We start from the raw sequence: 14,272 nt of genomic DNA, 5'->3' as shown, positions 1-14,272 counted from the left end.
CGTAAAAAGCTTAATTAAAAGAAGGACAGAACTAAAACAAAAATCAAATCTATCTACACTAGAAAAGAAAGAAATTAAACGACTCTACGAAAAAATCAGAAAAAACCTAAAAAGAAACAAATGTCAGTATAAATACAATGTACTTAAAGAAGAACTAAGCAAAAGAAGATCCGTAAAAAGAGGATATAAAAGAATAAATAATGGGAAACAATGGATTCCGGCACTGAAACAAGAAACAGGACAATCTGCAACAAACAGACATACTATCATACAGGCAGCTACAACATTCTACCAAAATTTATACAGTGAAAGGCAACGGTCGTCAATTTATACTCTAGAATCAAATCAAGACCTGGATGACAGCGAAGAAGACATTCCGATTATACTAAAAAGCGAAGTATGCCATGCAATAAATTCATTAAAAACAATGAAAAGCCCTGGTGAAGACAACATAACAAACGACGTTATCAAAGCGATAAACGAACCTTTAACTCCTTTTCTTACTAAATTATTCAATGAGATCCTAACACAAGAAAGAATACCTAAACAATGGGAATCGTCTGTAATAACCCTACTTTACAAAAAGGGCGACCCTCACAATATAAGCAATTACCGTCCAATAAGTCTACTTCAAAGCACATATAAGCTCTTCACAAATATAGTGCCGTAAACCGGGGTTACTTTGATCAATTTTAGAGATTGGCGCCATTTTTTGACAATCCTAATATACGTAAAAATATGAAATAAAAATATAATAATCGGTTTTCCCTCTTCTTTCTGCCTGCCAAATAAAAAAAAAATTGGACTTATAATTTTTTCGGAAATAAATAAAAACAACGCGATCAAAGTTATATTGAGAATGGGGTTACTTTGAAACCACTAATTTTTTTGCTGACAATCTAAAGTAGACCCGCTAAAAAGCCCGTAAAAAATAAAAAAATAAAAATCAGTCAAGTACTTTTTAAGTTATTTATATTTTTAAGGTGTGGGGTTACTTTGATATCATACTAATTGATACAAATTAAAAAAATGAAGCGCTTATTAGATTATTTACTATAAATAACGTAGGAATTTAACTTATCATCGCATAAGTGCGATAACAAATCGCTAAGACAACACATTTTTGAATTGCAAGCTTTTCCGTTCAGTAAATTTGGTAATCAACTCCTACCTACACACAAACTTACAATTCTACAACCTCTACCTCTTCCACTGACTCAAACGATACCTATTTATTATATAACTATTAAAAAAAATACGTAAAAAAATCGTAAGCTGTCAAAATAATTCATGGTGTTGCTTTAATCTTTTGATCAATTTCACCACGTATAAGTGATCAAAGACACCCCGACCCATGGATTCCCTGGCTACGTGCGCATGTGGAGGTTGTCGAATTCAGGTTTTTTTTTATAAACTCGCGAATAAACACTGATTAACCTAAGACACTATAAAATTACATGTATTTATTATTGACACAAATACAGTCAAAGTTTTTCAACCAATAAAACCAGGAAGAAAAGCGTACTCGCCATGAATATTTTTTTTCTAGACGTAATAATAATATTACACTCGCATCCGCTTACTGCGCGGTGAAACAACTATCAGTGTTGCCAATAAAGAAAAAATAGCTGCGAAGTTATTTTTCAACTCGTTAAAACAAGGACTTTAGTAGCGGAGAGAAGTTGCTATCAAAGTCGACCCGCAAATCAAAGTAACCCCGGTTTACGGTGCTCTCGAGAGTGAGGAATGAACTAGAGTTTCAACAACCTAAAGAGCAGGCCGGGTTCAGACGCGGCTACTCTACCCTGGATCACATATTTACAGTGAGGCAAATCATTGAAAACTATACAGAGTATCGTAAACCGCTCTACCTATGTTTTATAGACTACTCGAAGGCGTTCGACTCTATATCTCATCAAGCACTCTGGGTCGCCTTAAAGGAACAGGGAATACACAAAAAGTACATAAACTGAAAGTTATCTATCAAAGCAGCAGAGCGCTGGTGAAACTTGACAGAACTGGCGATACCTTTGAAATACAGCGAGGAGTGAGGCAGGGCGACCCCATCTCACCAAACCTTTTTAATTCACTTCTAGAGCACATTTTCAGGAAAGTAGAGTGGTCAAAATTAGGAATTTATATCTACGGCGAGTATCTGAATCATTTACGCTTTGCTGATGATATTGTTTTGCTATCTGAAAGCCACAAAGATCTCCAGTACATGATCGAAACGTTGAATTTTTACAGTAAGGAATGTGGTCTGGAGATGAACTTAGAAAAAACATGCGTCATGACAAATAGGAAGAAGGAGAGTTTACACGTAGAAAATACCAGTATCGAATACGTGACTGAATATAAATACTTGGGACAAGTTATCTCATTTAGTGGTCGCTATGTAAATGAAGTGGAACGTAGAATTCAGAAAGCTTGGAACTCATATTGGTCACACAAACATATTTTTAAATCCAAACTAGACATCACACTGAAAAAAACAGCTATCGACACTCTAGTGACACCGACCCTTCTTTACGGATGCCAAACATGGGCAATAAACAAAGAAATTATCGACAAAATTCAGAAATTTCAAAGAGCCATAGAACGAAGCCTACTCGGTATAAAAATAAAAGACAGAGTAAGAAACACCGATATTCGTAAGAAGACAAATATAATGGACGCAGCGGAAATGGCATGCCGCCTCAAGTGGCGATGGGCCGGACACACAGCGAGAACGAAAGACGACCGGTGGAGCAAAAGAGTTTTACACTGGTACCCACCAGATGGCGGGCGAGGGCAAGGTCATCCGCTCCGCCGCTGGCGAGACGACATAACCGAGCAGGCAGGCATAGCCTGGGCCAGTCTGGCCGCCGACAGAAAACTATGGTGTGACATGGAGGAGGCCTACGTCCAAAAATGGACAAACCCACATGAAAATACTTAGTAATACTTAGTAGTTTTTAAATTCTTTTCTTTGTAACTTTATTTCAAAATAATACTCAAACTCTAAATTTAATTGTAACATTTATATTTGGGAAATAAAAGGCTTTTATTATTATCTCCTTTATTCAATTAGGGTCTTAGGTTAGGTTTTTACAATGTGAGTATAAAAGTAAAATATAAAAACACTTACAAAACATAACAAAAATATATAAACACATTATAAAAAACCTAACCTAGGGTGCCGCCAGCAGCGGGGCAAGGCCCAAGCTACCGGTGGTCAGGGCTGCAGAGAGAGGAACCGGCGGACTATCCGCGCCGTGTCCAAGATCACCGCCTTCTGCATCTGACCCTTGATCCAACCACCCAGCGAGAGTCTCTCTAGGTGTTGGTCGAGACTCTTCGCTATGAGACCGTTCGCTGACACAACTATCGGAACAATGATCGTCGAGTCAACATCCCACATGGCGGTAATCTCATGAGCTAAGTCTAGGTACTTGCTGGACTTGTCCTTCTCGGCCTTCACGAGATTCTCATCATGGGGGATGGTGACGTCGGCGAGCACGGCCCGGCGCTGCGATCGGTCTATCAGCACGATGTCAGGCTTATTGGCGACAATAGTCCTGTCAGTGATGATAGATCGATCCCAATAGAGCGTGGCACGACCATTCTCGAGAACAGGTGCAGGTAAGTACTTGTAGTACGGTACTTCGCGGTCCACAAGGCCGTATAGAAGAGCAAGTTGCTGGTGAATAATCCTGGCTACGAGATTATGTCTGTGCAAGTACTCACCGTTAGCAAGATGAGAACAACCGGAAATGATATGCCTGAGTGACTCTCCGGGACGGCGGCATGCCCGACAAATTTCGACCGTACCGTCCTTCAGGATATATTTCCGATAGTTGTTCGTCATCATCACTTCGTCCGCAATTGCACAGGCAAAACCCTCGGTTTCTCCGAAGAGGTCCCCGAATCGTAACCAGTTCACCGACGCGAGCAGGTCCACATCGGGTCCCGTGAGGGCCTTGTAGAACCGCCCGTGTAGCACCTTATTCTCCCATGCCGCCTTGCGATCCGCAGTACTTAGTACCACAGGTTTGCGCCAGTTCTCGTTTGCCAAGGAGAGCGGCGTGAGGTTCCTGTCTACTGCCACCACATCACGATGCATCCCACACTCGTTGTTAAGGAAATAATTCCTGAGATTGTACACCTCGCGGTTGTGGAGATCCTTGGCGTTTAGGAAGCCTCGGCCTCCACACTTCCGTGGGATGTACAATCTCATAACTGACGAGCGTGGGTGTAGCATGCGATGTGTGGTGAGCAGTGATCGGACCCTCCGATCCAGGGCGTCCAGCTCGGTCTGAGTCCACCTTAGTATGCCAAAGGAGTATGTGAGGAGGGGCATTACCCAGGCGTTGAAGGCGCGCACTTTGTTGCCTCCTGACAAAAGACTGTTAAGGACTTTTGTGAGCCGACTGAAAAAGCGCTCCTTCACCGACCGTCTAATACCCTCGTCCTCAATACCCAACGACTGTGACATACCAAGGTATTTATAGGTTTCTGATTCAGAGATAGATCTGAAAGACATTGTCTCAGAAAGTTGTAAATTTGTTGAATTTACAACCCTCCCCCGCTGTACATGCATAACCGCACATTTATCGACACCAAACTCCATGTTGATGGCACTACTGAAGACTTCGGTGGTTTTCAGTAGCTCCAACAAGCCTTGGGTATTTGGTGCAAATAATTTGAGGTCATCCATGTACAGAAGGTGAGAAATAACTTCACCCTCTCTCCGAAGCCGGCAACCTAGTCCCAAATCCTTCAGCAGGGTGCTGAGGGGATTCAGAGCTAGGCAGAACCATAGCGGACTCAGACTGTCGCCCTGAAAGATTCCTCGCTCAATCCTTATAAAATCCTGTGGGCCAGGTTGGTCATCCCCGCCTCCTGGTTGACGAAGGACTGTGGTCCACTGCCCCATACACGCGCTTAGGAAGGCTCTCAAAGCTGCATCAACTTTGTACAGCTCTAAGACCCTCCCCAGCCATGAATGAGGCACCGAATCATAGGCCTTCTTGTAGTCAATCCAAGCGGCTGAGGGCCCCCTTGGTCCGCCGGATTTGTTGGCAGATGGTCATGTCTATGAGGAGGAGCTCTTTAGTACCACGGGACCCAACCCTACATCCATTTTGAGCAGAGGCTAAAATATTGTTTGCGACAATGTGCGCGTTGATTTTTGCTCTCAAAATGGATGTAAGGAGCTTGTAGAGTGTAGGCAAGCATGTGATGGGTCTGTAGTTCTTCGCTTCCGTGGTACTACCGGACTTATAGAGCAGAAAGGTGATACCAGTTGTTAAGGAAGGTGGGAGAGAACCAAGCTCGAGGGCTTGTTGAAATTGTGCTGCCAAGCAGGAGTGCGAGCATCGAAACCATTTTAGCCAGAAGTTGTGCAATCCATCCGGCCCAGGACTTTTCCAGTTCTGGGCCGTGCGGATGGCACAACTTACGTCATCGGGGCTGATGGTAACTGCCCCCATAGGTTCGATGGACTCGCACTCACGCTCGATAACACTCATCCAACTCCCCTCGGTGTGTCCGACAGGCATCGACCAGATGCTACGCCAGAAGTCAGTCATGGCAGTAGCATCCGGCGGCTGCGTGTCGGGCGTACGAAGGTTGGTTTCCTCCCACTTTCGGTACACCTTCCTTTGGTCACTTTGAAAAAGGCGATTCTGCTGGAATCGCTCCACACGCTCTCTGTAACGGCGAATACGGTTTGCCCATGCATAGACTTTCTGCTTTAGAAAGTCGATGCGCTCTGTGACATTGGCCATGTAGTCGCGGGGCCTGATATCCGTCCCCGCGAACGCCTGGTTATTATTATTATTATTTATTATCATTACTATTTGTACAAAATTTGAAATTCGTCACTTTCGTAGTTTAGGAAAAAATAAATAAAACAGTTTTGGGGTTAATCGGGTGTCTTTCACCCCCAGAGGGATGAAACTTTACTAAACGTTTGATTATAGTTTCGACCCAAAAACGTTGGGGGCAATTTTTCAAAGGCTATCCTTATACCCTTTAAACTAAATCGGTTCAGCGGTTTAAGCATGAAGAGGTAACAGACAGACAGACACACTTTCGCATTTATAATATTATATATTATAGTAGGGATTTGGTTACCATCCCTGACCCCCAGAGACACCGTCAGATTTCGAATTATTTAAAATTGTAGATGTTTGGCTTGTGCCTGCTGGACAAACACGGCAGTTATCGAATTATTTCTGATGAAACTGGCCATCAGGTACATACTTTTTATTCATAACTACTATGTTAGTCAAATGTAATTTGACGATTTAAATTTAATGATCCATTATGAAAGCGACACAGTATACATTTCGCCACATAAAGCTCCGGCCTGCGGGAGCCAGCTCCAGGGGTTCAGCCCTAACAGCAGCAACCAGATACATCCCCCCCCCCCCCCCCCCAGCGCCGACGGTGGCCCGCGCGAAAGTTTCTGACGCGCAATATGGCCCTCAGTTTGGAGACCTGCTCTGCCTTAGAGAGTAAAATTAGAAAATGTGTCCGTTTACCTGGGAAACGGAGTAATTCTTCCGAAAAAATCCGTATCATTACCGATGATTGGAACTGAAAACAAAATAGAATTAGGTATCTTTCGTAATGTATTTATGAGTTGTTATAAAAATATTCTTTACATAATACATGTACAATATACTTAATAAATGTTACAAATGAATAGAATATTATAAGCTAAATACATGTGTGAGGTATGATGGTTTCTAATTCCATTTAAGAAGCTTAAATATAGGTAAGTACCTACTAATTAAAATAATACGGTTTACTAATGTGTTGCAGAAAGTTTTTTGACATATTTTTGTATTGCATAATGTTACTTGGCAGAAATGTCGTTTGGCGGAATTACCTTTCGCATAGTATCATTTAGCATACAATCACTTCGCAGAGTTTTATAATCCAGAACCATATTTTGACATACTGTTGATGATCATAATAGTATTTTAAACGAATATTGATTTCGTAAATAAATGTATTGCATACTATTTTGGCGGCATAAAGCTATAAACTAATATCAAGTTTAATTAAAGGTGATGATAAATGGTTTTAATTGACTTACCAATGTGCTGCAGTACCTAGTATACGCTAACATAATCTGTTATAGTTGAATTATCGAGAAGATGGAATTGCATTTGTAGTGGTTGTATGCTGATAGTACAAGAAAATAGAAAATTCAAATATAGAATGCCTGTAAACAAACAATACTACTACATATGCAATTCCACGCTCTCGATGATACGACTATATTATGGCAGTTGATCTTACTTTTCTAGTAGCCGTTCTTTTTTGTAGGAGGTCGCAGCTCTAACCTAACCTATTTTTCTGTCAGCCATTCGTTTTTGTAAGAGGTCGCAGCTCTAACCTAACCTAACCTTCTTTTCTGGCATGCGTCCAATTTTGTTGGTGTCGAACTTAACCCACTATATTCTGCTAGCAGAAAAAATCATTACGCCATAATAAGAGTACAGTAGCGATCAAAAGTATTTTGACAATGATAATAACTTTGGTATTGTATGAAACATATTAGTTTTTTCAAATGAATTTTTGATAATTTAATCAATGGCTTAAAAGCTTCTTGAAACACGTAATAAACTTAGTTTCATCGAATGAAAATATAAACTTGGCAACAAACAATGACAATTTACGGGTTCTAAAGTATTTTGACACGGTTCTTTTTTACAGTTTTTTTGAGAACAGAGCTGCAGAATTTAAATATTTTGGAAGTAATTACATCTGAATACCTCTCTTAATATGCCAAACATTAAAGCATATTCGAACGATTTCAAGCAAGCTGGTGCGGCTGCACTTTAGAAAGATAAGTAGCAAGCTGAGGTTTCGCGGACTTTTGGTGTATGACTGCATCTGATTTCTGTCTGGAATAAGCAGTTCAAGGCTCGAAACTGCATCACCGAAGCGGTTGTCCTCGAAAAACGACTTCTACAACTGATCGTGTAATAAAAAAGATTTCAGTACACAACACCCATGGAAGCGTACAGATACAATTAAAAATTAACTAGAAAAAAACTATAACGTAAAGGTTGTTGTTTTTACTATTAAACTACTCTTAATAGAGCATGGATTACATGGTCGACGCCCATTAAAAAAATATACATATTTCAGCAAAGAGTAAGGTACTTATCCCAATTAGCATTCGCGATTCGTGACAAGTTGTGGACAAGTGCCGATTGGTCAAAAACTTTATGGAGTGACGAAAGCAAGTTTAATTTAATGTCGTCGGAAGGTATCAAGTATGTGCGTCGTCCAAATAACAAAAGACACGTTGTGCGATACCAGGTACCCACCCAGTCTAGCCTGGTGGCATTGGTGGCCCTAACGTAATGGCATGGCGATATTTTTCTCGCCATGGAGTCGGGCCTCTCGTACGAATTGATGGGATAATGGCTCGATATGTATATGATAATTTACTCTACACACAAATGATACCATATACAAAAGAAAATATGCCACTTCGCTGGGTTTTTCAGCATGATAACGACCTCAAGCACAAATCCGGTCATGTAAAGGCTTCTTTAATGCAAAATAATCTAGGTTTTTGAGTGGCCTAGTCAAGGTACTGATCTTAATGCTATAGAGCTTTTATAGGAAGCGTTGGATAGTCCAGTGTGAGGTCCAGAAATAATTCAAACAATGGGGTTTTTTCCAAGGTCTTCAGTCAGAATGGGCGAACAATACTATATGATCATATACAGAAGTTAGGGGACTCTATACCGTCTCGATTTACTGCTGTGAGGAAGGCCAGAGGATATGCCATTAAATATTAATGAAATGTTTTTTTTTTACCGTCTGCCCGTTCAGCAAAAGCATTTCATTAAAGTGTCAAAATACTTTTGATCTAACTGTAGCGCAAATTATCAGTTTTAATTCTAAGTCTGTTGTTTAGTTTTAGTAATCTAAGTGGAAACGTAACAAATGAAGGGTGAATAAGATGTAATCGTAACGTAATGATTAAATATATACCCTATTCATAAACATATTGAAAGAAGTTCGTTTGTCAAAATACTTTTGATCGCTACTGTATGCTGCTGCAGGATGATTATGGTACATAAAATTATGCTAAACGAAAGTCGACAACAGTAATCTTCTGCTTAATGATATGATGCAAAATGTATTGTATGCGTAGTAAATAGTAATGCCAAGTAATAGCTATGCAAAATTATCATTGGACTAAAAGTGTTTCTGCGATACTTACATGTTATGCGAAATTTATTTCTGACAAACAATATTATGCCAGATGAGGGGAACCCATACAATTTTCTTTACGTACTTAAATATTAAAACACGGTCACATACCATGTGTTCCAGCGACTTCGTGGACCGAGTTAATCTTCTTGTCACATGACGCGACTCCTCTGCCAGACTTTGAATCATTTCTTGCGTATTTTTCAAGTCTGTCGACTCATTGACGAGACCCTGTTCGAAAACACATTACATTACAATGTAGTTAGTTACCAACATGCCAACCTGTAATACGGAAATTATGGAATTATATTATATTTTACAACTTGATTAATTTGTAACGTAGCTCTGTTTTATAAAGCCCCCTCAACACTCGTGCGCGAATCGCGCCGTGAAGCCGAGTGGGCCGAGGGGGCTTAACATTCGTTGTGCGGGACCCGTAGCTAGGCAAGGTGGACCAAAATGATAACGGATCGGAGGCCGCTATTAAATGAAAGATTCGCCTGGCGTCCGTAATCGATGGGTGGACGATATTTGAAAGATTGCCCACTTCCTGATAAGATTAGCCCAGGACTGATATAAGTGGTGAAAATAGGCTTATGCAATGGGTGATAAGGCGCTGAAATTATCACGATGAAAACATCATGCTCTTCCTCGCGTTGTCCCGGCATTTTGCCACGGCTCATGGGAGCCTGGGTTCCGCTTAGCAACTAATCCCAAGAATGTAGGCACTAGTTTACGAAAGCGACTGCCATCTGACCTTCCAACCCAGAGGGTAACTAGGGCTTGTTAGTCCGGTTTTCTCACGATGTTTTCCTTCACCGAAAAGCGGTAAATATCAAATGATATTTCGTACATAAGTTCTGAAAAACTCATTGGTACGAGCCGGGGTTTGAACCCGCGACCTCCGGATTGCAAGTCGCGCGCTGTTACCGCTAGGCCACCAGGGCCCCGTTTCTAACAAAAGCTGTCAAAAAGTGACATCCGCTTGTATTACAAGTTACACGCTTTTGAGAAACGGGCCCCAGCGCTTCATCACGATGAGAACATATTCAAGAGTATTAATTAAGCGAAATGTCTTACATCATTAGTGCACCTGCCGAGCAGCTTGTGGAAACAACCTTCTCCGCAGTACCAACACCGTCGAGTGTACTGCTTCAAAAACATCATAGCTCGAGCGTGCAAATCATACTGAATACAAAAAAACATCAAAATATGATTGATCCCCACCATAATCCATACTAAATTTACGATGGGGAACAAATGAAATGTGAGACTGTGACAAGGACAAACAATAATAGCTCTTTCGCTGCTACTCCTACTGAAAGAAACATAAGACTATCCTGTTCGGTCACGTCCCTCCACCTTTCATGCCAGATTCAGTTAAGTATATACTAGATTCATCTATCTATCTATCTATACATATAATAAAGCTGAAGAGGGTCGAAAGTCTGTACATGGAAGATATTTGAAAAAAAGTTGGCTGGGTATACTTAGAATTGATAACAGAACACGTTCCAACAGTTTTTAGAATTTTTGTCTGTTTGTCTGTTTATCTGTTTATCTGTTTGTCTGTTTATTTGAACGCGCATCACGTGAAAACGGCTGAACGGATTTTGATGAAAACTTTACTAATCTGTCGAGAAAATCCCCAGCCAGGTTATAGGCTATAAAAATTCAACCCCTAAAAGGGGGGGTAGCCACAACACTCGATTGACTTAAGTTTGCCCCTGAATCGTATGGCGCTACTTAGGAAGGAGGGGCAAACTTTTTTCAAATATGTGCTAACACTATAGAGTACCCTGGTCCCTGGTAAACTAACAGATGGCGCTGAATTTAATACGATGTGACATAAATAAGCCACCGAGGAAGGATTTTGCCAAATTAACTCTAAGTTTAGAAGACCCCTCTTCTAAAATCTCAATCAATCGTGGATATCAACAAATTTAATTGAATAATTGTGTTGATTTAATAATACAACAAAATTAAACGACAGTAAATTAATTGCCCCTCATTGCACAGTGCCATCTTTTGGGGAGCTGAGTAAACATTAAGTAACCAAGAAAACTAAAAATGGGTTTACATAGTTACGTATACGTAGTGGTAAAATTGCATAAAATTATTTATTTTCTTCGTCATGAATTAAACCTAATCCTAATTATATCGCATCCATATCAAATCCATATTCATACGTATCGCCTCCTTAAGCACTTAATAATGGCCACGAAGGTGGGTACTTTGAAAAAAAAACAATGACCTTTGTCATTTGCAGTGCCGAATTAACCCTTTTAAGCAAAATAAGCACTTGCTTAGGGCACCATGTCTAAGGGGCACCAAAAATTATCGAAAAATTTTCGCGCTCGCTTCGCTCGCGTTTTCAATAACATTCTAAGATGTTTATGATAAAGGTGACATTCGGGTGGCGCCTGCAGCAGCATTAGGTACTCTGTTGCAACGTTACTGCTGCAGCACTGTCAATTAACGTGTTAAATGATGTGACTGATTTCCATACTAAAAGTAAAAATGTATAACTGTTTATCAAAATGCGTTTTTTATATCGAAAAATTTTCGCGCTAGCTTCGCTCGCATTTTCAATAGCTTTCTAACATACGATAAAGGTGACATTCAATTTACGTGATATAATGATGTGACTAATTTCCATACTAAAAGTAAAAATGTACAACTGTCAATCAAATTGCGTTTTGTTATATCGAAAAATTGTCGCGCTCGCTTCGCTCGCATTTTCAACAACTTTCTAAGATATGATAAGGGTGACATTCGGGTGGTGACTGCAGCAGCATTAGGTACTCTGTTGCAACGTTACTGCTGCGGCACTGTCAATTTTCGTGATAAAATGATGTGACTGATTTCCGTACTAAAAGTAAAAATGTACAACTGTCTATCAAATTGCGTTTTTTTATATCGAAAAATTTTAGCGCTCGCTTCGCTCGCGTTTTCAATAACTTTCTCGGGTATGACAAAGGTGACATTCGGGTAGGGACTGCAACAGCATTACTCTGTTGCAACGTTACTGCTGCAGTACTGTCAATTTTCGTGATAAAATGATGTGACTGATTTCCATACTAAAAGTAAAAATGTACAACTGTCTATCAAATTGCGTTTTTTATATCGCAAATTTTTCGCGCTCGCTTCGCTCGCGTTTTCAATATCATTCTAAGATGTTTGTGATAAAGGTGACGTTTGGGTGGCGCCTGCAGCAGCAATAGGTACTCTGTTGCAACGTTACTGCTGCGGCACTGTCAATTTTCCTGATAAAATGATATGACTGATTTCCACACTAAAAGTAAAAATGTACAACTTTCTATCAAATTGCGTTTTTTTATATCGAAAAATTGTCGCGCTCGCTTCGCTCGCGTTTTCAATAACTTTCTAACATATGATAAAGGTGACATTCGGGTGGTGATTGCAGCAGCATTAGGTACTCTGTTGCAACGTTACTGCTGCGGCACTGTCAATTTTCGTGATAAAAAAATGATGTGACTGATTTCCACACTAAAAGTAAAAATGTACAACTGTCTATCAAAATGCGTTTTTTATATCGAAAAAATTTCGCGGTCGCTTCGCTCGCGTTTTCAATAACTTTCTAACATATGATAAAGGTGAAATTCAGTTTTCGTGATATAATGATGTGACTGATTTCCATACTAAAAGTAAAAATGTACAACTGTCTATCGAATTGCGTTTTTTTATATCGAAAAATTGTCGCGCTCGCTTCGCTCGCGTGTTCAATAACTTTCTAAGAGACGAAAAAATTAAATGTAATCTTGATGACCCTCTAGGGAGAGGGGGCACCATGGTCTAGAAATACTTAGGGCATCAAAATATCTTATCCGGCCGACTGGTCATTTGCGGAGTCAAACGATTTGGGACTCGCATTTTATACGCATTACCATGCCTTCCCGAAAAAATCGAATCATTCGCGAAAGTTTCGCAACGCATTGAGGTTACAAGGGGCACGTGGTCTTCCTCAGGACTCTGAAGAAGACCACGGTAAGTGGCGCTCTAGCCAGGCAGGCCGCTTCGCTTTTGCTCGCGCGCGTATACCTTACTGTATCGTCCGATATTCACCTGCTACTCTGTCGTTTAAATCCTTAGAGAATATAACCAACGGAGACGCCATGTCTATAATTTTCGGTACAAAATAGTCTGGCGTTTTTTGCGGGGGAGGGGCACATCAAATGTGTACCTATGTAACGTAAACATAGCCATGTCAGAGAAACGTCGGTTGACCATTGGCCGCCTATTTTCGACAGAGGGGAACGCCTGTTAATGACCACTCCGTTTGGTTATATTCTCTAAGTTTAAATCACGTGTAAAATTTGAATAAGGGCGAATAAAACTATTGATTTTGGAGTGTAGTTTTATTTAGTGGTACCTAATTGTAAAATATTTTATCTGGACTTCAGTCATCTAGCATATCCATCAGCCAACTTTACTTCAAGTTCCGCCTCCAGGGTAGAGGGAGAGAAATTAATAGGATTAGAAATTAGCCGCTTACTGACACAGACCGAATTACACGCGGGCGGAGCCGCGGGCACAGCTAGTGAATAATATGGTTATTTTTCGGTTGAATCTACAGTGTTGCCAGTAAAGAATAAAAGTTACATTGCAAGTACTGTGACTAGTCGTATGCCTATTGCCTAGTATTGGCCTCATTTTTCATTACAAAACACATAAAATAGAAAGAAATACCTTGTAGTACTAAAGTCCTCTTCAGTCGCACATATCATTCATAATTCCATCTAATATTCTAACAACTGAAACTTGAGGCACTTAATTCCATGGATTATTACCTATCACATGTCTTTGTTTTTCTTTTTTTTTATCTTTATTTTAACTTAGAAATAAACAAAATAAAACCTCGGGAAATAATCAACACCAAATTAGTATTGACGTTGACAATAAAACTGATGATGACAGCTCGACGTTCCGTTACGCTGATGCTTTAGTACAATTTCGAAACATAAAATCTAAAAATTCATAAGATTAATAAAAATATTATAATAATTACTCCTCTAAATTCCGG

The 14,272-nt window shown here is 40.1% G+C and overlaps 1 protein-coding gene and 1 long non-coding RNA gene across 4 annotated transcripts in view; one reads left to right on the top strand and one right to left on the bottom strand.

The window, feature by feature from the left end:
- Positions 1 to 14,272, top strand: part of LOC134798273 (uncharacterized) — a 683,132-nt gene that overhangs the window by 365,045 nt on the left and 303,815 nt on the right. The window lies entirely within an intron of this gene.
- Positions 1 to 14,272, bottom strand: part of LOC134798249 (adenylate cyclase type 10-like) — a 57,264-nt gene that overhangs the window by 28,119 nt on the left and 14,873 nt on the right. For all 3 annotated transcript variants that reach the window (XM_063770631.1, XM_063770633.1, XM_063770632.1), the window contains 3 exons: positions 10,309 to 10,416; positions 9,340 to 9,459; positions 6,528 to 6,582 (listed from right to left, as the gene is read on the bottom strand). In XM_063770631.1, coding sequence (XP_063626701.1) covers positions 6,528 to 6,582; positions 9,340 to 9,459; positions 10,309 to 10,416 — 283 coding nt within the window. The remainder of the gene's footprint in view (positions 1 to 6,527; positions 6,583 to 9,339; positions 9,460 to 10,308; positions 10,417 to 14,272) is intronic.

The sequence above is a fragment of the Cydia splendana genome, chromosome 16 (genome assembly GCF_910591565.1).
Source record: "Cydia splendana chromosome 16, ilCydSple1.2, whole genome shotgun sequence".
NCBI classification, from domain to species: Eukaryota; Metazoa; Arthropoda; class Insecta; order Lepidoptera; family Tortricidae; genus Cydia; species Cydia splendana.
Note: the sequence above shows the minus strand (reverse complement) of the source record. Positions and strands in the feature narration are given on the sequence as shown.